The sequence below is a fragment of the Falco peregrinus genome, chromosome 1 (genome assembly GCF_023634155.1).
Source record: "Falco peregrinus isolate bFalPer1 chromosome 1, bFalPer1.pri, whole genome shotgun sequence".
NCBI classification, from domain to species: Eukaryota; Metazoa; Chordata; class Aves; order Falconiformes; family Falconidae; genus Falco; species Falco peregrinus.
The window spans coordinates 39062202-39083044 of NC_073721.1; the positions used below are offsets into that span (position 1 = coordinate 39062202).

The 20843-nt window shown below is 45.9% G+C and overlaps 2 protein-coding genes and 1 long non-coding RNA gene across 5 annotated transcripts; 1 reads left to right on the forward strand and 2 right to left on the reverse strand.

The window, feature by feature from the left end:
* Positions 1 to 400: 400 nt before the first annotated feature.
* CHCHD1 (coiled-coil-helix-coiled-coil-helix domain containing 1) lies at positions 401 to 2718 on the reverse strand. Its single transcript, XM_005229765.4, has 3 exons — positions 2541 to 2718; positions 2017 to 2135; positions 401 to 582 (listed from the first exon to the last, which is right to left on the reverse strand). The coding sequence occupies exons 1-3, from the start codon at positions 2680 to 2682 to the stop codon at positions 469 to 471; spliced, it is 375 nt and encodes a 124-aa protein (XP_005229822.4). The 5' UTR covers positions 2683 to 2718; the 3' UTR covers positions 401 to 468.
* A 158-nt stretch (positions 2719 to 2876) lies between these two features.
* LOC129784076 (uncharacterized) lies at positions 2877 to 5120 on the forward strand. The gene is made up of 2 exons (XR_008746456.1): positions 2877 to 3176; positions 3997 to 5120. It is a non-coding gene; the product is annotated as an uncharacterized LOC129784076 (long non-coding RNA).
* Positions 4712 to 19023, reverse strand: FUT11 (fucosyltransferase 11). Of its 3 annotated transcripts, XR_008746453.1 has the most exons (5): positions 18279 to 18672; positions 16069 to 16694; positions 11077 to 11352; positions 8631 to 8807; positions 4712 to 6690 (listed from the first exon to the last, which is right to left on the reverse strand). XR_008746453.1 is itself a non-coding variant. In XM_055799520.1 (3 exons), the coding sequence occupies exons 1-3, from the start codon at positions 19014 to 19016 to the stop codon at positions 11205 to 11207; spliced, it is 1512 nt and encodes a 503-aa protein (XP_055655495.1). In that variant the 5' UTR covers positions 19017 to 19023; the 3' UTR covers positions 9190 to 11204. The 3 variants fall into 3 exon arrangements, 1 of the variants encoding a protein (XP_055655495.1); XR_008746451.1 differs by having other exon boundaries at positions 4712 to 8807; XM_055799520.1 differs by lacking the exons at positions 4712 to 6690; positions 8631 to 8807 and having other exon boundaries at positions 9190 to 11352; positions 18279 to 19023.
* Between the last annotated feature and the right edge of the window lie 1820 nt (positions 19024 to 20843).

Consider the following 20843-nt stretch of genomic DNA (forward strand, 5'->3'; position numbering starts at 1 on the left):
CATTTTGAGAGGAACCAAACTGTGTATACATACACGTATGAGTCATGAGATTACTATCAATTTTAAGTTGGCTCAGTGTCTGGGCCTGAGCACTTTTTGATAGTGGCTCAGAAGTTAGGCAGGAAGCTTATACTTGAGGAAAAATCACCCCCTAACCGTGAGAAAAGGTATTTACATGCCTTCCTAGAAGATGGTATTTCACAGCAAGGACCTGACTCCCCACTGTGGCTAGCTGAACAATACACTGCAGAAACCCTAAGACCGCAAGACCCGAGAACCTCATGAACAAGGTCAGCTGATGGCTGAGTTGGGTGGGTTTTGCTCTGGAAACAAAGGCATAATCAGGATCCGTACAGCAGTGCTGACAGACACCACTTGACATCAAACGCTCACTCAAGTCTGCTTTTCACCTTCTCGCCAAAGACTCCAACTTTAATTGCTCATCTGCGGTCCCTTTAGTAAAGCACATTACACGTAACGTGTTATCTGAGGAAACCTCTTCAGGAGCTTATTCACTTTGCTTGAAGTTAGGTTTCCCCTGGCTGTCACTGTGTCCTCCTCATTCTGAGCCTTGCGCTTCTTCTGAAAGAGAAAAGAAACCTCAAAATATTACCTCAGTTGATTTGCAGAGCTGACACTCTCCCCCGAAGACTACTACTGACTGTACTGGCATATTTCTTTCAGAAGAATGCTGTTTCTTTAAGGAACACTTACAACAGCACTTTGCTCAATAATCACAAGGCTTTCAAAAGCTGATGACCTTTAAATGATGTAGTTAATGGCTGACTGACATCTTGCAAAGATGATACTCTTCCATGTTCTTAGTTAACAATATTATAAACATAGTAACAACTCAGGTTTTTTTTGTTTTTACTTTCTGATGTTCAATTTGATTCTTTGTAATCTACCAAGTAAATTGCAAACAATTTTTCATCCATGCTTTCAAACAGCAACAGTAAATAACTTTTTACTACATGATAGTACTGTTACTGAAAAAAAACTGAAACCAGTTTAAGGACAAGTTTAGCACACATACTTACCTTTAGTCTGCTTTTGAAACTGACTTGATTCAAGTTTATCATATAGCAGAAAACCTCTAACTTCCAAACAATATTAAATCTATTTTTGAAGGAAATTGCCTAGCCTTCAAAGTCAGAAACAGCCTAAAAGAACTCCTAATTTTCAGAGAATCCAGAATAGCTGTAGCTACCTCATGTATCCTGAAAAATTCTGTTACAAGGATTACTGAAACCACTGGTTATTCCTCTGCTACCTTGTCTCCACCCTCACCCTTGCAAGCACAAAAACTCCTTACAGATTTATGACAGACTGGAATGTGAGAATCCTAACTTACCGCTCTCCCCTACCACCATCTCGATAATGCAGGTATTGGACTGGCACCTGAATCAGCTATTTCTTTGTGAATTTTGTGAATCAGAGCAGCTGTGGAAATTCACCTACACTGTACATCTCCACAGCTACAACATAATCCACATCTCGCACTGCACAAATCACTGTTTTACATAACAGCTACAAACTGTACTCTCCCTCATTCATTCAGAACTATCATGTAATATGCAGAAAGCGGTGATAATTATTGCTTCATTAGTACTGAATCTTTAAGGGACTAAAACCTAGGAGAAATCAAAAGGAACGGCCTAGGTTAGGGTCAAGTGACAGCAAGTGAGCTCTGCTTCAAGAGTCTGACAACGCAAAAAGGACTGGATGTGCCTACTGTTTCATCTTTAGTTGTAACATTCCAAACATCCAGTCCCTTCCTACAGTCCTTTATCCTTAATTCTAACTTAATTTAATTTTAATTTAGCTTCTGCATTCAAAAAGGAAGGACTTCATGCTTGATCTACAGCATCCTACACCTCTCCTAAAGCTCAAATGGATTACAACATCCATCAAATTGTTCAGAGAACATTGCCACTGTTGGCACACAAGATATGACTGGGGGTTTCCTCCTTCCCTATGATATGTCTTTAAGAACATGAAAGAGGTCTTAATTACTTCTGCCTTTGCCACGCAGTCATAGAACATCCTGATCTCGTCCGCACAGGCGGTATCATTGAAGTCATTCCGTTTCCAGCAGGCCATCATTACCGACATCTCCGTAACGCACGTCGCCTCTAGGAGGGAAAGACACAACACAGATCTCAGGTGCAGGGAATTCCACGCTAAGTGCCTCCAAAGCGCAAAATCTTCAGAGAGAAGTTTAGGATGGGGTAAAGGCAGGTGAGAAACAGCAATGCTAGAGGAAGGGTCTCATCAGCACCGTCGCCGCTACGGGACTGAATTCTGAAGGGAAACGCTACGCCGAGATGTAACAAAGTATTTTACACATGTGCTTGGCATACGGGGCATCACGAGATGCAAAGCCAGGGTCGTTGCGCGAGGAAGTGACCTCCCCAGAAGAGCCCGTGTCCCCCCGGTGTGGCACGGCACAGCGCGGCCCCTTCCCTCTGCCCCCCGCCGGGCACAGGAGCCGCGGGCAGCCCAGGGCGGGGCCGAGCGGGCCCTCCCCGCGCACTCACCTCCCGCCTGCTCCCTGCGGTTCGCCACCTTGTTAGCCAGCACCAGCGGCCGGGTGGGGCGGATAACGGGGGGACGCTTCTTCTGCCGCCACTGCCCCGACACCCACCGGATGACCCAGGCCGGGTACACGGGCGCCGCCATGTCCGTTTGCGACAGGCCGTACGGCGAGCGGGCCGTGCGCAGCGCCTGGCGGGAGCGCGCCTGCGCGGGCCCGGCCCGGTCAGGCCTGCCGCTGCGGCCTTGCCGCGGGCAGAGGCCACGAAAATTAATGTCATTTCTCACCGCTTCAGCGTGGGACGGCAACGTGATACTCCTCAACAACTCCGGTCCAGTGACAACTCCTCAAAACGCGCATCCGCAGACGTGCTTCTGCAGCCCCTACGTGACGGCGGCGCGCAGCGCCTAGCCCGGCGCAGGAGAAATCACGGTTGTTACAGGCAATTCCCCTGGAACTTAACTGCGGCCATATGGAAACATTCCTTGGTGCTGGAAACGCGGCTGGATCTGCCCCGAGTTGCTCCTGCACCTGGTGTCTGCCAAGCCCTACTACTGCTGAGGCGCATCCCCGCTCCCGCAGGCTGCTCCTGCCGCCATGTCCCGGGCTGGAACTGGCAGGTGGCGCGGAGTTAAGGCAGGTAACAGAAAAAACACAAAAGGTAACACAGGGGAAAAGAAGGCAGTTAACAGGAAAAAAAAAATAGAGGGCAGTAACACAGAAGGCACAGCTGCATGGTAAGGGCAGGGGTGCTGACATATTTTTTCACAGCATGAGGGACAAGGCAGACGTAGAGCTGAGCAGACAGACACCGGGGACCTAACATACTCAGGCGCTTGTCATACAGTAGTCACAGTATAAATAAGCCATTTTACCATGGTATCGAGGCTCCTTTGGGCACCAGCAATCCCCCTTGTGCACTGGAGAATGTCTGCAGCAACAGTTTTCTTCCACAGGAAGGGTTGGTTGTATGCTTGGAGTTCTCTAACCACCTCTATAATGCCAAACCAAAGATGCTGGGAACAATTTTTTTGCACAGGGCGTTGCTTTGGACAAAGATACATTCCACCTCTTAACTACAGACATAAAACCCAAAGAACTCCCCTTGCCTCTGCCTAGTCAAGGAAGTTAATAAAACATTGGAAATTTTGTTACCTTAAGCTAAATATTACCAGATCTTCACCAGAATATTCTCGGTATCATTAATAGAATTTACTGCATCTGCAGACAATATATTCTCTGGTATGTCTCATTCTATCATTATTTTTGTGTTACTTTTAAAATAGTATTTTCTTAGAGTCCAATTTAAAGAGTACAAGAAGACATTTTCAAATAAACAAAAGAGAGCTTTTGGCCCTCTTTAGGAGCCTATTCCTGTATCTTTAGGTCTAAATTCAGTGTATCTGGAAGTTCTAAAACATTTTGGTAAGAGGGATGTTTCTCTACTCCCATTTTTTCAGATGGGACAGGAAACAAGCTATCGTCGAGCTTGGCTACCAGTGGAGAAGGAAGCAAGCTGACACCTTCAAATTAGGCTCGAGAGCTTGCATCCTGCAACTCTAAAGATTAAGAGATCTTGCAAATTCAAGACAGGGACATGAAGTACTTCTCAGTATACCAGTTCACCTGAGGTTCAGCAACTCTTAGGTTTGCCTTTTCTGGTTACCCCTACTGACACCTACTCTTCCCTACTGCATTTGCTGCCATGACTAACTAGACTTGTACAAGAACAGTAACAAGAAAAAAAAAGACACAAATACTAGGACATAAGAGAAGCTGAACTGCACACCCTGTAAATCAACCTCCCTTTTTCTAAATTAATTAGCTAATGGTGGCAGCACTTTCAGGTACATTCACCTTCAAAAACTGATCTCTCTTAAGTAATTCCAAGAAAAATGGGGGTGGGAAGAGGAAGGGAGGCTGAGAGAGAGAAAGGCAAGCTACACAAGGAGAATTGTAATAGCTTCCTGTCCGTTACTGCTGTCTGCATTATTATTTCCTTTCCTGGCATTCAGCCTGGGATTAGAGCATGAGCCAAAGACATTCCCGAGCAGACAGAATGAGGTACGTGATGGTGTCTGCACACATATGCAGAGGTGTCTGAAGCAAGACGCACACATTCGTTTTAAAGGTGAATGTGGAACCATAGAAGAGGCATGCTACTCAACAGCCAGGTCACTCTATAGCCTGTATTTTGTACAGCTGATGGCTGACACAGAGACACCAGTGGGTGGGCTGGAAGCGCCAGCTTTAAAGGGACAGTCAGAAACCCAATTCCGTCGACACACTGAGCAGTGAAACCCGCAGGTGTTCCATTGCCAATGCTGAATGTACAACTGTAAAGAACACTTAAAAATCTAACTGCATTTACAACTTCTTTACTTGGATCAACATAGTTAAAGCTGAATCCTAGCCTACATTTCTGCTAGTCAAAACCAAAATGAATGATAGAGATTAAACTATTAGATTTGACAAGAATCTATCACAACTGGAATAAGGGCCAGTTACGATGCTGCAGTAAATACCATGCCACAATTAATACAGTGCTATCAATGCTGTAATAAAATACACCCTTAAAATGTGACTGTTTTCTTAAATACATCTTTTAAGAGGTGAGAAATTACACCATGGATTCTTTGCTTTATGGAGTAACTGTGCAAAACCTTCAGGCACTGCCTAAAACCCACTTAGGGAATGAGACTAAGAAATCAGTTGAACTGGGAGCAATGAACAGGGTTGATATCCATGTCTTTCTGAACTGCTTGAATCCAGCTTTCAGGTAAATTCCAGTATATTCACCCAAGTGTACTGGTTTAAGCCACGACACCACATTTATCCTGAATGCTCCAGTTCTCTTCATACAAAATCATAATGCCCTCACCTACCACAATTTATTCTTAGCTGTCTCACCCTCACCTCAAACTCCAATTTAATTGGAGATGCCTAGAAAGTTAAGCACCCCCACTTCAACTCTAGTAGTGAAACTAACTGGTTTGCTAAGATTCCAGTCGATTCAGATTTACTCCTGCCTGCTGAGCTATTGTGCTTGGACAGTATTAGCACTTAATGCACTTATTAGCACAAGTGCATTCATTAGCACAATGACAGATGCAATTTCTGTTCTGGTATGCCACCCCCTGCCCCACCTCCAATGCTGGCCTGCCTTATCCTGAGTTGTCAGTCAGGTCAGCCACCCTGCGTTATTCCATCCACCTGACTAGTTCTGAGCTGCCATCCCTAATCTCTAATTCCCAGATCTACTCAGATCCAGCCCATTTCCACTACAAATTACCTGATGCCTCCTCATTTGCTCAGAGATGCCACAAAGCATCGTGATCTGCTCTGATCCGTTCCAAGATCCCCAGAACTATCTTTAGCTGAGATGCTTCAGCATTAGATGGGTCTTTTCTGCGGGAAAGAATGCATGTAACAGCATACAAATTAAGATGCCAGTCATGTCGGAGCTCTGGAACAAATCCTGCAGCTCCGTTCTTCTCCACCTCCCTAATCCCTCTGCAGGGCCATGTATCTCTCACTGCCAGATCCGAGACACTGAATGATAAGAGAAGTGCAGTTTGTTAAAGCCTGACACAGGTTTTGGCTCAGCTGCTCCTATCACTAAAAGGATTTTTTCCCTGATTAATTTCGACCTGTCAGTAGAGGTCTCTGGGCAGAATGAAGGAACCTGCCATCCTGTTTGTTTCCAATTAATACAACTTCTCAAAAGGTGCCTAGAGATCCATAACAATCTTAATTAAATCCAACCAAATGGATGACAACTGATCATTAAGGGAGCGGCTCTCTCGGGACAGTGGCTGAAGAGTGCATATGGCGGGATGGTAAGGGAGGCAGATGGCTGCTTGTCTAACATGGCAAAGCCTGCTTAAACAGTGATGTCCCCGACGGCTGCGTGTTGATGCCATTTATCCTGTTCCCAGTCCTTCAGGAGTTACTTGTTCTTCCATGCTGGTTAAAACTACCCACTGTCAAGGTGCAAGAGGGGCATTTCTGCTGCGATTCTCCAGCTGCTGCACGTTGCAGACCTTTTCCAGGTTTTATTCTTCTTTCCCTCTAAACATACACATCCATTGTTGCTTGGCTCTCATTCTACTTACCATCACAGAGGACTCGGAGATCCTTCAGTTTGAAAATTACTACAGTGACAGAAATAAGAGAAGGCAGTTATTTTTTCATTTGTAGAAATGACCGATGTTAGGTATCAAATCAGTAGTCTTCAGTGGGATTATATGCTTCCTCTAAACATTGCACCCCTTGCTAAAGGGCAGAAAACACAGACTACTAGCTCAGTATATAAAATAGCCAGCTTTTTACTGAAAAAAACAGGCAGCACCTGATATCACAGTTTTGGCAAGGGAATGAGAACTTGAGCTTCTCCGATGCAATGAACTGCATTGCTAGATTTTTAACCTTCTGTCAGACAGTTGCTTCTCCTCTCTCCCTTCTCAGAAAGCATAAACATGTCCTAGCTTGTCAAGTCAATTCTGAGACACAGCATCCATATAGAAAATCTACTAGTGTGTCATATGAGCAGCAATGAGGAGACAGCTATTTTCAGGACGTTAACGTTAGTGAATAATGCTATCCTGGCAACTTTGAAATCCTCCCTCTAGTCACACAGTAAACGGGCAAAATGCATGACAAGCAGTGAAGTGACTCACCCTAGTTAGCAGAAGTCTACTAAAGGGTTTACAGAAGTAATCTCTTTATCATCGTCAATATTTGTAACTTCACTAAAATTCCAGACTAGTCTCAGTTGTGTGGTTTTTATGAGTATGGGCACCTGCACTGTAAGAATGTCATTAAGAAAGATGCTGCATATACAATGCTCAGACTGAAAAGTGTAAGCCTTCCAGCAGTCACAACACAAGTGATGACGTTCAGCCATGTAGCTGGTTTGGATTTAAAGCAGTGAAATGAGAAATCCAGTTGGTAGTCAAGAGCAGAAACCAGAAACCTTTTCCCAAAATACTAACAGTTGCTGCAGTGACCTTCCTCCTTGTCTGCATTCACATACTCGCATTAGTAGGAAGACAACTAGGATCATAAATTAAATTCACTTTGGCTAAGACTAGCAGTAGTCTTTGGACGTTATATAGCAATCCTTTCAAATGCATCATTAGGTTAATTGTATACTCCTCAAGGGTATGAGACCCAGCTTCTCCTCCTGCCTCCTCCAAATAACAGGAGAGACGAAAGCAAAGCCCTGGTGGCAGAACCACCTTTATTCAGCATTTTGCAGCCCTTGCTGTGCAGAGAAGCGGTTGTTGTGAAGGTCAGTCAGCAGCTGGGAACAGAGCTGCAAACCCAACTCCTGCGCCAGCTGGGGAGGATTCCCACCTCTCCCGCCCTGAGGAGTCTGCCTGGCAGCAACACAAGCTATTCATACTAAGCACTGGAAGAAATATTTCGGTTTAATCCTTGTGCACCATGTATAATAAGTGAAACACATTTAGTGTATTAAAGTAGGCAACAGACACACTGTTTATAAAACACGGACATATCGTGACATACGGGAGACAAGCGAGTGTGATCTATTACCACAGAAAAAAATGCAGGTACAAGAAAAACACAAGGCTTGGGTGAGCGTCATGGCTGCAAGGAGCAGTAGCTGATACTCATTACCTTTTGAGAAGTTCAACACCAGTAAGACTGTAAAAAATAGTTAAACCTAGGAAGGCACTAAGCAGCCATAAGAGAAAGCTATTACAACTGACTCCTGTCTCATAACTACAAACTGAAAGTTGGCATTTGAAAAACTCAGACAAAACCCACAGAATATCTGATAAAGTTACTTTCATATCTGTGCTGCTTTCATACCGGTGTTAAGAAGGGATGTGGCAATATGAAATACTGATGCTTGGCAACAGTCATGGAGCTCAAAGCAACAGCCTTCTGAAGTACATACACATAGCAAAAAAACTCAAACAAAAAAAACCCTGTAGGACTAACAAAGTTGTTATCGCCAGTTGACTGGCGACTGCAATACACGCAGCGCAGACAAAGAGCAGTAAAGGAACACTTGGTTGGGAACTAGCAAATCAATGAATCAGGGTCCCAAGGAATAAGTTTTTACCTGGTGTGCTAGCTATTCTGAAGTTTGTACCACCATAGCGTCAATGCTGCTGTTAGCTGACAAACACGCTCATTTTGCCGAGCGGGAAGGCAAAGTGAGGCTTTTGGACATCGCTCATCGCAAACTAAGCAGGTGCTATGATACACCTGCTTATGTTGGTTCTTCCTCCTGTTATTCCTGCAAGGGCAACACCTTAAGTGTAGCACGTCTCATTTTGGGAACAGCAAATATTGTAACAAAGACCTGGACTTGGTTATAAATACCACACTTCTAGAAAATCTACTTAAATTACAGGATAAATTAGCAAAAGCAGAATGTGCTAGTACCAGGTTCTTATTTCTTATGTTTAGTACAAAAAACAAGATCAAATTTTCTCCTCCTAACTATCCCACCAAACACTCGAGTAAGAAAGGGTTTTGAGATACAACTAATTAGAGAACCACACAAAGACGACTGATTTTCTATACAGAAACATGAACTGGAAGAGTATCCAAAGTAAATGAAGGCATTCATTCGAACAATCTATTTAAATATCACTGAACTGTTCAGTAGAAATTGATACTCAGAAGCAAAGCAGCCTTCATTTGTTTTATCATAATTTACTTCTCAAGCACATTGTGGCCACTTCAGTCCTGAATACACATATTTATAATCTTAATCTGATATGAGTAATCCACTTTGACAATTAATTTAGATATATTCACTTAGGCATTCATGCCTCCTGATAACTAAAAAAAAGGGAATGTAAACTGATGAATGCATTTTAGCTGAAGAACCCTTTGTTATTATTATTACAGAAGAGACAAACCAGTTTTCTCCTAAAAAACCCAGGTGAAATCAGTGTATAGCGTGTGCATTTTCTACATTTACAAGAATCAAGTGATAGTTATGGGTCTGAAGTCTCCTCTATCAAGATGCCCCGATTTTAACACTGTGATATTGTTGTATCACCTGAGAGGTAAACATCGAGATGCGTATCATTACCTATACTGATACTATACCTATAATACCGTATCTGCAACATTATGAATGGGAATTTGAGGGGAAAAAAATGAGGCTAAGTGATCCATCCACAGCACAGCAACAGATAGTGACTTAATCAGGGACAGAATGTAGATTCACTGCTGTTCCTAACTTACTAAAAGGCTTCAGACTTCCCATAGCAAAGCATTAAGTGCCTTAAAAAATAAGATTACCCCACAAACTCTAGACTTTGATCATCAACATTATGTCTTAGGCACAGATAAACTGGCTATTTAGTCAGTCATTACTTCTGAAGAGGGAGGAAAAAGGGAGAAATAAACCACCATTATACCATTAGCGACATCACTGCAGTGTGGCCGTATTTTCTTGTGCTTTGAAACCCCTGACACTAAGTAAATTAGTCTCCCTCCAATGCAAGATCAATTATTTCAGAAAGGTAGCCAACATGCAGGGAACAGCGGACTTTATCTGTAAGTGATGCAGGCTATGCACAAGGAAGATGTGTCCACGTGTCATCACATACTTTTAGGAACTCCAGTCACAGACCAGGATCATACTTGTGTGTTAAAATTTGGCAGAGACACAAAACCATCCCAGTGCACCCGGTTCTGACGGTCCACTTCAGCATAGCAGGACTGCAAGGGTTGCACCCAAACTGCAGAGACCACTGGAAAGGCACCATCGTTACAATGCATTTGTCTTTGCAGAAAGCAGCAGATAATCAAAAAGAACAAATCAATGGCCTCTGAACTGCTGCCGTTGAGGAGATAACAAGAAGTCAAGATTACAGCTGGAATTTCAGATCTGATGAAAACTTAATAGAACCAAAGTGTACTAATTTTACCGCAGTGCTGCATAGTACCAAGTAATACACTTTCTGGTGTGAAATACTTTGTTGAAATTTGTCAGTCAAATAATCTAGTCTCTCATCCCACTGTACGTATCACCTGGCCAGCTAGCAAAAGAGGAAAATTAGGCAGAGCACGACCTGCCCGTAGCTATTCAGTTACCCTGAAAAGTAGGAGTAATTCGAAGCATGCTTACTTGGGGAGAAGAGACTTTATTGCTGCGATTTCATAAGGCACAATTGCTCTCCACAGACATTTGTACTTTGTAATTCCTTCACTGGAAAACCTATTTGTTAACAGCAGCTAAAAGTAGACCTTAATGAGGAGAATAAGTGACTGATAAAATACTTATAAAAAATGATTAATATTTTGCAGATTAAAAAATATCCCTGAAATAACTTAGGGCTTTTGAGCAAGAGTCTGAAGAGGTGTTCCTGTGAAGTCATATAAGCCACAAGGAAACTATACCAAATGCAAAAGGAGAGTAAATTCCTCTTTTGCCCTACAACTTGACACCTGCCAGTCAGGAGTGGCTTCACCCACAGTGCTGAAATTCAAATCAAAGCAGCTGCTAAGATCTCCACTGCTGAAATCCTGTCGTAACGGAAACTTACTTCATGCACCAGAAAAAAAAGTCTCTGCAAGAGTTCTTCTATTTCAAGGCCAACATCTGGAGCGAGATAAGAATGCTCAGGGCTCAACTTTCAATGCAGTTTCCAAATCAAGCTCTTGCAAAGATGGGTCAGTGTTGCCTCGTCCTCTTGAGAAAAATCTCATGCATATAGTCCCAAAATCTTCCCTGATGTGACTCATTGCGATGAATCATAGCAGTGAGGGCCTCGCCCTGGTCAAGGCTTTGCCAGTAATCCTGCAGCCACATCTCTTTCCAACTGAAACAAAAAAAAGAGACAGCAGCATAAACTATCAAAAACCCTAAATGTTCTGCAGCTGTAATAGCACTGAAATAAATTTTTTTTTGTTTCACCTAAAAGGAAAACAGGCCCAGAGATGGTCATAACAAAGTATGTTCTTACTGTGCCATTGTGCTCAAAGTTATTTAAAGAAACTTGCCGTGAAAATTCTTCCAGAAAATGTAAGTTCACATATGTGAAGTAAGTTCACAAATGTATATAACAGCCTAAGAATCAGATTTTTTTTTCTTTTTTTCTAGATAAATCATTTAACAATTAGGGAATGGCAGCTACTCATTACAAACTCAGGTTATACAAGGCAGAGACAAAAAAAAAAAAAACCATTGTATCCTTCAGCCCTGACTCTATCTCCAGATTAGATGGTCGAGTACAGGCTTTCTGTTTTTCAATGCATACATTCTCAAGCTTTTCATAGCACACACTACATCACTGCAACTTTCAGCAGTTCCCTTCCCATTCATCACTATGTGGACTACTTCTCTCATTTGTATTATATCAAGGTATGGCAATAATTTATTTATTTCTTCTCCATTGCATCTGCTACCCAGCCACGTAAGCCCATCACAAATTCTGGAAAGAAGGGCCAAACATCAGGGGTTTTTTTTGATCTGTGTACATGAGTTACCCAATACATGTTAACTTACAGAGAGAGCTTTTCGCTTCTTCTCCCTCCCAATCACAGAGCGAAGTGCAGTGCCTTCTGCATTCACTCTATACACCGTAGATTAAATCCAGCATGGCTGCACTGCCCAGAAGGAAACCTCACCCACTGCTCCAGGAAGACCAAAAGAAACACACAACATGTCATAGTTGCTTTCTTTGTGGAGCAGCATCTTCTGTGGTCAACAGCAGCATCTATGGTGGGACATTTCTGCAGCATATGCCAACAGAGAGCTCAAAATAAAGCTCTTAACATAGATTACAATGTGAAGGATCATAAACAGGGGCTTACTTCTGCATTTAAAAAAAATAATCTGCTGAAAGGTTCCTTTGTAAAATGCAGCACTTGGCCGTAGTGTGAGATCACACTGCTTCCCAGCTAAATTCATCAACCTTTGTTCAAGGACTGCCAACGTGAGTTGCTTGTTTTTTCCAGCACTGAATAAGGCACACGTTAGGAAAATGAGTATACTTGCATTAAGTACTAGACACAGGACTTAAGAGGCAGTAGGTAACAGAAAAAAGAAAATGTTTTCTAGCTGAACTCATACGAAAAAAACACTGAAGGGAATTCCAGTATTCAAGTGAAGACTTTTGCCAGAAACATTAAATAAGAACACTCTGGTGTTTTTCTTTTTACATTGCTATTATTGGTTTTTAAGAAAATAATTTCACACCGATTCTGTAACTTGGAAAAATCTGGTAGCCCAGGATGAACGGGACTGTACAAATACCCTGAAACTACCAGCTAAATACACCTGAAACATTACTACCATGAGATCCAGATCTGTCTTTAATCCTGGCTGGTTACTGGATTCTATTCCAAGAGACACCTTACAGTGTAGATGTGGCAAATCTGATACACTTTTAAGCTGGTTTTTCTCTTGTTGTAAATAAACTATGACATCAACATAAAATGGCAACTAGCAAAACTGTGATGGTTTCAAAATACTCCTTTATCAAAGGCACGCTGGCTTCTCATTTCTCATGCCACCACAGTGAAAACTTGAGGTAACTGGAAAGCTTAATCTTCTTACAGTTATCCTCTCAAATGCCCCACTTTCGGAAAATGAATATCAATTAAAGAAATCAAACATTTCTCTTCACAAAGGTGGGAGCCCAAGATTAATTGGAGATTGTGGTACCAACTAAACAGCTATTCCACTCACCAGTAGCACCATGACTCACTATTTTCTGTACAAAGCAGCCAAGAATTCTATAGGTTATAGCGACTGACCCATAACCTAACACATAGAAACGGTTGTTCTCCGACATTTCTTCTTAAGCTCACTTGGGTGTGAAGCCCAGAAGTCCGAATACCAGTGAGGCTGCAAGCGTAAGGATTTAGTAACCACATCTCCACACTTAGAGCTAAAGGACAGCAAGGTGAAGGTACAACAGTGTGCTCTCGCTACATATAGCTACAGAGTGAGAGATTCCAATGCAACAGTTCTGTCAGTTCAGCGCAGTTGTCAACCCTAAAAACAAATTACACCTGGGAATGCAGGTTACAGAGCATGCAGATACGCAGGGCAACCTTACTGCAATTGCATACTTGCTCTAAAAATATATACGCTCCAGTTGCCTTTGTTGCTCTGAGTTCCAGAAGCCTCCAGGACTCCAAGTCACATCGTATGTTTGTAGTCAGACCTTGTATGTTGCATATAGCCTATCAGTTGTAACTCCACCAGGCCTGTGTCACGTTTCCACATTAATGTTCTCTAAAGTGACAAAATACACAGTTGACTGGCCCTGTAGACAGTCTTCTAAACTGATCAGACTGTTGAGATAATATCATCAATGTCTGACAAAATATAACCACATTTCACTAATGCTTTGGTGGCAATTTTAGGTTACTGTTGTGCCATTTCAAATTCCAAGTAACCACTTTCCAGTTTGGAGATAAAACTGGTGAAAGCTCAGATGCTTATGGGATAGGAACCACTGTGTATCTCACTGGAGACCCCTTGATCATGCCTCGGCAGGTACAGGTGTGTGTCTTTCTAACACTGATAGCAGACAGTGTAGAAGCTTCCCTGGCATAATTTTTCCTGACATGTCTACAGACAGGGGGAGAATAACATACTGTGGTTCAGTGAGTCATGGAAACTGCCGTGGGATGCAAGTGTAGCTTGGATTACAGACCAGCTGTCCAAGACTCCTTGCTGGTGACCACTGCACAGGATACGAGCACCTGAGCCCACCAGGAAGCAGCCTAGGCACCCACGCTGGGCCTTCAAAGGCATTTCTCTGGTGCCATCTGCTGCTCAAGCAAAAGAAAATCTAGGAGAAAGCAGAGAATACTCTGATAGATAGGGTACTGCACAGTACACTATAAGGAAAAAACACATTTTGCTACAAAGAGTGAGAAAAGCTCCAATGAATCAGTCAAGCAACAGAAAGCGAAGGATTATGGACCCCTTTACTTACTAGCGCGAGTTTCTGATTGGTCAATATGAGAATTAACTGTAATATGAAAAATGCTTCTTAATGACAGACGTTACAAACATTTTGTAAAATAGACATTTCCTAAACAACCCGAATAACCTCAGGCTTATTTACCTTTTTAAATTTCAGTTGGCCGTTTCTGAAAGCATCCACGCATAGGATGAAGTAATTCCCCACACTTACAAAATTCTTCATACTTTTTTGTGGATGGATAACCTCATAAAAAATTGTTAGCGCTTCATATCCATGTAGAACTTAGTTCTGGGTTAACTACTTGAAGTGATGGATTCTACATTTTCAACACACTGTCCTGCTAACATTTTAACACGCCTAAGCATTCAATTCCTTAGTCTAGGAAATTATTTACAAAGCTGTAAACTGATACAAACTGGAATAGAGTATATTGACAACTTCTTTCTGGACAGTGCATGAGATTGTCCCAATATTTTCAGAAAGTCATTAATTTAATACTACAGCAGGACTGACATCAGCCCATTGAAATCTTAGGGGACAGCTACGAACATAGGCAAGGTCTGCTGCGGCGGAGGGTTCATCTTTGTGACGGCTGGCTGGTGGCTTTTAAGAAAGTGAATTGCATGCACCTGAGTAACTGCCTATGACGACAGAAATTGCTGCAGGTAATACAAAGAAAAACGACAAAGCTGGGGGATCCAAACACGTTACACTAGTAATACATGCTACAAAAAGTGCACCTGTGATTTATGGACTGCAAGAACCCTTCCTTCTAGCAACTACAACTTCAAATGCGGGCAGTGGCAAAACTCCAGGTGTGGGAATCCAAGCACAGACTCATTTTGTACAAACACATGTATATACGTCACACAGACTGTGTGAACAAAACTGTGTTGTGCCTGTCAGAAGCAGCTGCCTGAGGGTCAGCACAGTTAGTTCCCTGCTGACAGACTTCAGGACAGCTCACACTGAGCCGGGCAGCGCTGGGCCTGGGAGATTCCAGCAACACCAGCAATCCCTGTGCTCAACAGAGACAAGAAGCTGCGCAACTGTCCTTGGTCCTGTGTGGTCCCTCTCCTAAATAAATGTGACTGCATCCTTCAACACAAGCCAGAATCTTGTCACACAAACTAACAAGTCGTCTTATAAAGTATTCTGGGTGAGCATTCCGACTTCTGAAGCCAACAGGAGTTAGCCAGGCCTGCGCCATTCCTGACGCAGTACTGTATGGAGGTACGGAGCATCCTTCACCTGAGGGCTACAGAGTGCTTTCCCACCCCGCCTCCAAACAGAGAGGCTGAGGCAGACAAAGGACACCAGCACTGCCCAAGGGCACAGAGCATTTTAACAGAACATTGTGAGGATCTCATGCTGCTCATTCCACCACTAACCAACACCACCACCCAAGCATCTCTTCCACCCTCGAGCATCACGCCGTACCAGCAGAGCTACCGTAGCACCCACAAGGCAGAATATAAAGTGCGACCGGAGATGTCTTAAGAGATCCCTTAAGTACAAAGCATGGTTAAAAGTTACAGCTGCTATTATTTGAAGGGTTTTTTTCCTTCAAAAAGCACATTATCGGTACCTTACCTGTCTCCTTCAGAGAGGTCTTCAATGCTTCCAAACCCGGGGGTTGGCATAGGACATCCCATGTGCTTGAACTGAGCTATGCGAGGTTTGGGAGCTGGAATTTTCCCGTGAGACTTTCTGTGTTCCTGCTCCTCTTTGGCCCGGATGTTCTCCCTGTCACAGATGAAACACTCGAAGCCATTCAGGTAATTGGGCAGAGTCATGTCATTCACACCCCACTCCCGCCTCTCCAAGCTCTCTAGCAAGAACTGGTTTTTGATTCCACCAGGGTTTTTATACTCTAGATACTTCAGATATTCCTCTCCATTCTTGTCCAGGAAATCAAGATACTTTGCCAGCTCTTGGGGGCTGTCAAAGTCATCTATCAGAATGATGGAGTGGTTGTTTGGCATCCAGTCCCGCACAGTTGGGGAGCCTCGGTATACTGGGACAGCACCCAAGTGCATGGGACGCCACAGCTTCTCTGTCATGTAGTCGTCACAGATGGCATTCTCCAAGGCCAAGTGGAACTTGTACCTGGCGATAAAAGTCATAAATTCAGAATCTTCTGTCGTGGCTGTAGAGGTGTCTCGCAGTCGCTCACTGGGAAGGTCACGGTTATGCAGGCATTTCCCATAGGAGTCAACCTAAAACAACAACCAGCATCTTTACAAAGGGATTTGTTTGCCCGCAGCCTGTTTTCAGAGCTTGTAGAATTCCTAGCTTTGATCAGTTCCTAGCTACCTTAGTTTAGCTTCCCTTTTGCTCCAAGTTCTTTCCCTTGTGACTATTCCTAGAACTCCAGTTCTAACAGCTGTAGAGAAAACTGAGTGCTCAGTTTCAAAACCGGCATAAATGATGCTACAGCTTGGGGCTGGGGGGGTGGGGGGTGGGGGAGCGTGCAGAAGGGAAGACGTCAGCCCAAAATGTTTTTATTACCAGATAAATCAGAAACTGAGAAGTAAGGAAGGGCATTCAACTCTATGTTAACTTAAAACTCATCTTTCTACTTAATGGAGATCCAGTACTTTTCCAAAAAGTTATTCCATGCAGTTCCTGTCAGTCTCAGCAGGCTGGCCAAAAAAATCCCATTTGTTAGACTGAGAAAAATTGATGCAGGGAGCAAAAGGAATGCTGTCCAAAAATGAAAGACAACACCCTCGATCTGGAATCTGCCTCATACTTTGGTGGTACGCAGTTGTATTTTAAGAATTCTTTTCTCTTTGCTTTGCTACTGAGTACATGCTGAACTTCCACAACAAATGGATCATGACCAATAGAAACAGCAGAAATAACCAGGAAAAATGTATTTTGGATAATGAATAAAAACGGATGCTTTTTACTTTCTATCTACGATCCCTCTGAGTTTTTAAGAGACAAAAGGCACTGTTTTTTTCTGCTTGAAAGAAACTACGTTATTTCAGTTTCTGCAGCTTTTCCTTCCCCTGTACTATACTGCTGAGTTTTTAAGAGAGAAAAGGCACTAAACTTCTTTTTCTGCTTGGAATAAACTACATTATTTCAGTTTCCATAGCTGCTTCTTCCTATCTACTACCCTTCCAAATTTTCAAGAAAGAAAAAGCACTGAACTTTTTTTTCCTGCTTGAAACAAACTATGTTGTTTCAGTTCCTGCCGCTGCTCTTCACCAGCTGTGCTGCGGCAGCACAAACCGCCACAGAGGCGGGCAGGGAGCAGATTCCCGGGACACGGCCTGTGCCGGCCACATGCCTGCACTCCTGGGTGGGCGCGGGGCTCGCAAGCGGGCAGCCCCCCACCCCCAGCGCAGTGGCCAGAGGCATCAGCGCTTGGCCTGCAAGGCCGGGCTCGTTCGGGCCTGGCCCGGCCGGTGGCTGATCCCGAGCGGCCAACTCTGGACCAACGCCTCCCACCAGCCCAGCGGGCCGGGAGCAGTCTGCGCCACGCTTCAGGAAGGCACGCCACGCGCTCCGGGACAGCACACCACGCGCTCTGGAAAGGCCTCTGGGAAGGCAGGCCATGCGCTCCGGGAAGACGCACCACGTGCTCCGGGAAGGCCTCCGGGAAGGCAGGCCGCATGCTCTGGGATGGTGTGCCACGTGCTTCTGGAAGGTGTGCCATGTGCTCCGGGACAGCGCGCCACAGGCTTCTGCTGCTAGCACGCATGCTGTTATGATCCGCACCTTGGCCAAAAACTGTGACAAAGGAACCCTGTTGCAAAAGGAGTGGGGGAGCCGCGGCTCTCTCGGCGTACCTGGATGTACTTCATCAGCTCACGCACGTAGCGATCGCGGTCGGAGGGGACGTCGCAGTGGGACTGCAGGTAGAGCACGGGCGCGTAGCCCCGCCGCCGCCACTCATCCTTGTGTGCCAGCGGCACGGCGGGCCCGCGCAGGTAGCCGGCGGCCGGCAGCCACTGCAGGGTCAGCGGGTAGTCGGAGTGGCGGCGGAAGGTGGCCGTGTAGTTGAAGAGCCCGATGCCGGGCGGGTGCGAGAGCAGGTAGTTGTTCATGGGCGACTCCTCGTGGAAGAGCGCCCAGGCCTGGTGGGGCAGGCGGGGCAGCGGCGCCTCGTAGGCGCGGAAGTCGGTGCCGTAGAAGATGAGGGCCCTGGTGCGGCGGTGCCGCGCCGCCCGCCGGCTGCGGGTGGCCAGGCAGGAGCCCCGCGGGCAGTCGATGCGCTCGGTGTCGCCGGGGAAGTGCGGGAAAAGGCTCCCGCTCCACCACAGCAGGATGGGCAGCGCCCGGTTGCGGCGCGTGTCGTTGTTGCCGGGGCCGCGGTAGGACGCGGCAGCCACGAAGGCCGTGCCCGGCGGGACGGCGGCCCGGGCCCAGCCCTCCGCCCCGCACTGCTCCGCCGCGCCGGCCCCGGGCCCCGCCGCCCCCCCCTCGGCCTCCCCCACCGGCCCCTCCGCGGCCAGCGCCGCCGCCGCGCCCCAGGCCAGCGCCAGCCACAGCCCGGCGGCGCCCCGCCGCGCCCCGCCGCCCGCCATGCCCGCCTCAGGGCCCCGCCCCCCCGAGGCCCCGCCCGCCCCCCCGAGGCCCCGCCTCCCCGCCGCACGCGCCTCCCGCCCCCGCTCGGGCGCTGCCCCGGCCCCGCCGCGGCCCGCAGGGGGCGACAGCTGCCGCGTGGGGAACCTTAACGGGGGCTGGGGGGTGTTTGGGGGTGTTGGTTTTTGTGAGGGGGGGGTGGTTTGGGGGTTTTGGGGGGTTTGGGCGTGTTCGTTCTTTTTTGTTTTGGGTTGTTTTGGGGGGGGCATTTGTTTGGGAGATTTTTTTTTCATTAGATTTGTTTTGATTTTAATTTGGGGTTTTGGGGGTCGTTTGGAATTTTTGTTCTGTTTTGCTGTGGGGTCTTGGTTTGGTTCTGGGGGCAGTTGGTTTGTGGGTGGTTTTTTTTCTGGGCCTTTTCCGTTTGCCTGGTTGGGGGTTGGTGTTGCTGCTTTGATGGTTTTTCTGCCACCTGTGTCTCCCCGCAGGCTCCCCTCCCGCGCTGCCCCGCGCACCCCCGGCCTCCCTGCGGCTCAGACACTCCGGGAACGGGAACCCGGCCCCGCCACGGAGCCCCCCCAGGAACGGCAGGATTGCAGTGGCGGTGCCACCCGCTGACGGTTCAGTCCTTAAAAGCAGCTCCCCCTGCCCAGCGGCCCAGCCTGCGACACGGGCCGTGGGCCTGAGCACATTCTCAGTCGTACAAGGCCCAGGTGACATGCGGAGCCTTTTCGCTTTCCCTCGGGAAGCTCAGCCCTGACGTGCTGGGGCACAGCGGCACCCCCGCCCCCGCTGCCCCCCCAGCCCCTCCACCTGCATGCTGCAGGGATGCTCATGGACACAGGCCCAGCAAGGACATTCCTCCAGGCCCGCACCCACAAAACCAGCCGCCGGCACAATTCACTCCTCAGTTACCGCAGAGGATGCACGAGGCCCATGGGTAGCGCCACGCAGCAGTGCAGGACAGCAGGTTCTGGACATCACAGACATTGCGTAGGAGAACCTCAAAAATACTCTACAGCAAACTTGGGCGTTGTTGGATATTAGCAATGTTTGTCTTGTACTTTCATACAGGTTGTTGGAAGGTTATCAGCAAATCGTACAGCATCACCGTTCCAGCCTACAGCCAAGTTATACAGCCCGTTCGCACTGAAACTTGTTTTTGCAATTGGTACCCCCCCTCAAAAAAAAACAAAACACAAAAAAACCCCCAAAACAGCACAAAAGCAGAACAAAACCAAACCAGCCTCCGCCCCAGCTTCCTTGCCACCTTAACTCCGACACAGACACTCTAGTTCTCTGAAAAATTAAGACTGCGGACGCCTTTCGGTTCACACCGTCACAAGGTAAGGGCAGCACCTGCCAAATCAGATCCAACACCCCGCACCGACCAGACTCCAGCTGTGTCTGAGAACAGGGAAATCCCTTTGCAAAAGTGAAAGGTCAGATGGGGCAGAAAGTTAAAAAACAGTCACCGAAGCAAAGCAACACTGAGATTAGGCGGCACCTTCTGCCTGTTGACTCGCCAAGTTTATCATTCGGTGCGAATAAGGAGAAAAAAGAAAACAAAAAACTGAACTTGGTCAGCGGAAGTTTGGACTGCAAAGGATCAACTGGCTAGACTCCAGCCCTTCCCCCCTTCCTCCCTCCCGCAAAATACAGGGTTTGGAAAAATAAGCAGTGTTTATTTACTAACAATGACATAAAATACATCTTAATATATTTTTATTTCTTTACAAATTAAAAGATGCATTGGAAAAACAAGTGAAGAAAAATGAAAGGTTCATTTATGATTTCATTTCCACCCCCACACCCCCCAATATTAATAC

Coding starts and splice junctions, on each gene's coding strand:
- FUT11 (XM_055799520.1), bottom strand. CDS start 19,016: ATGGCGGGCGGCGGGGCGCGGCGGGGCGCCGCCGGGCTGTGGCTGGCG. Junction 16,695..18,278: donor AGCTGATGAAGTACATCCAG/GTACGCCGAGAG, acceptor TTGTTGTTTTAG/GTTGACTCCTATGGGAAATG. Junction 11,353..16,068: donor GACCTCTCTGAAGGAGACAG/GTAAGGTACCGA, acceptor TTTTTGTTTCAG/TTGGAAAGAGATGTGGCTGC.
- CHCHD1 (XM_005229765.4), bottom strand. CDS start 2,682: ATGGCGGCGCCCGTGTACCCGGCCTGGGTCATCCGGTGGGTGTCGGGG. Junction 2,136..2,540: donor CCGCAGGGAGCAGGCGGGAG/GTGAGTGCGCGG, acceptor TTTCCCTCCTAG/AGGCGACGTGCGTTACGGAG. Junction 583..2,016: donor ACTGCGTGGCAAAGGCAGAA/GTAATTAAGACC, acceptor TTTCTCTTTCAG/AAGAAGCGCAAGGCTCAGAA.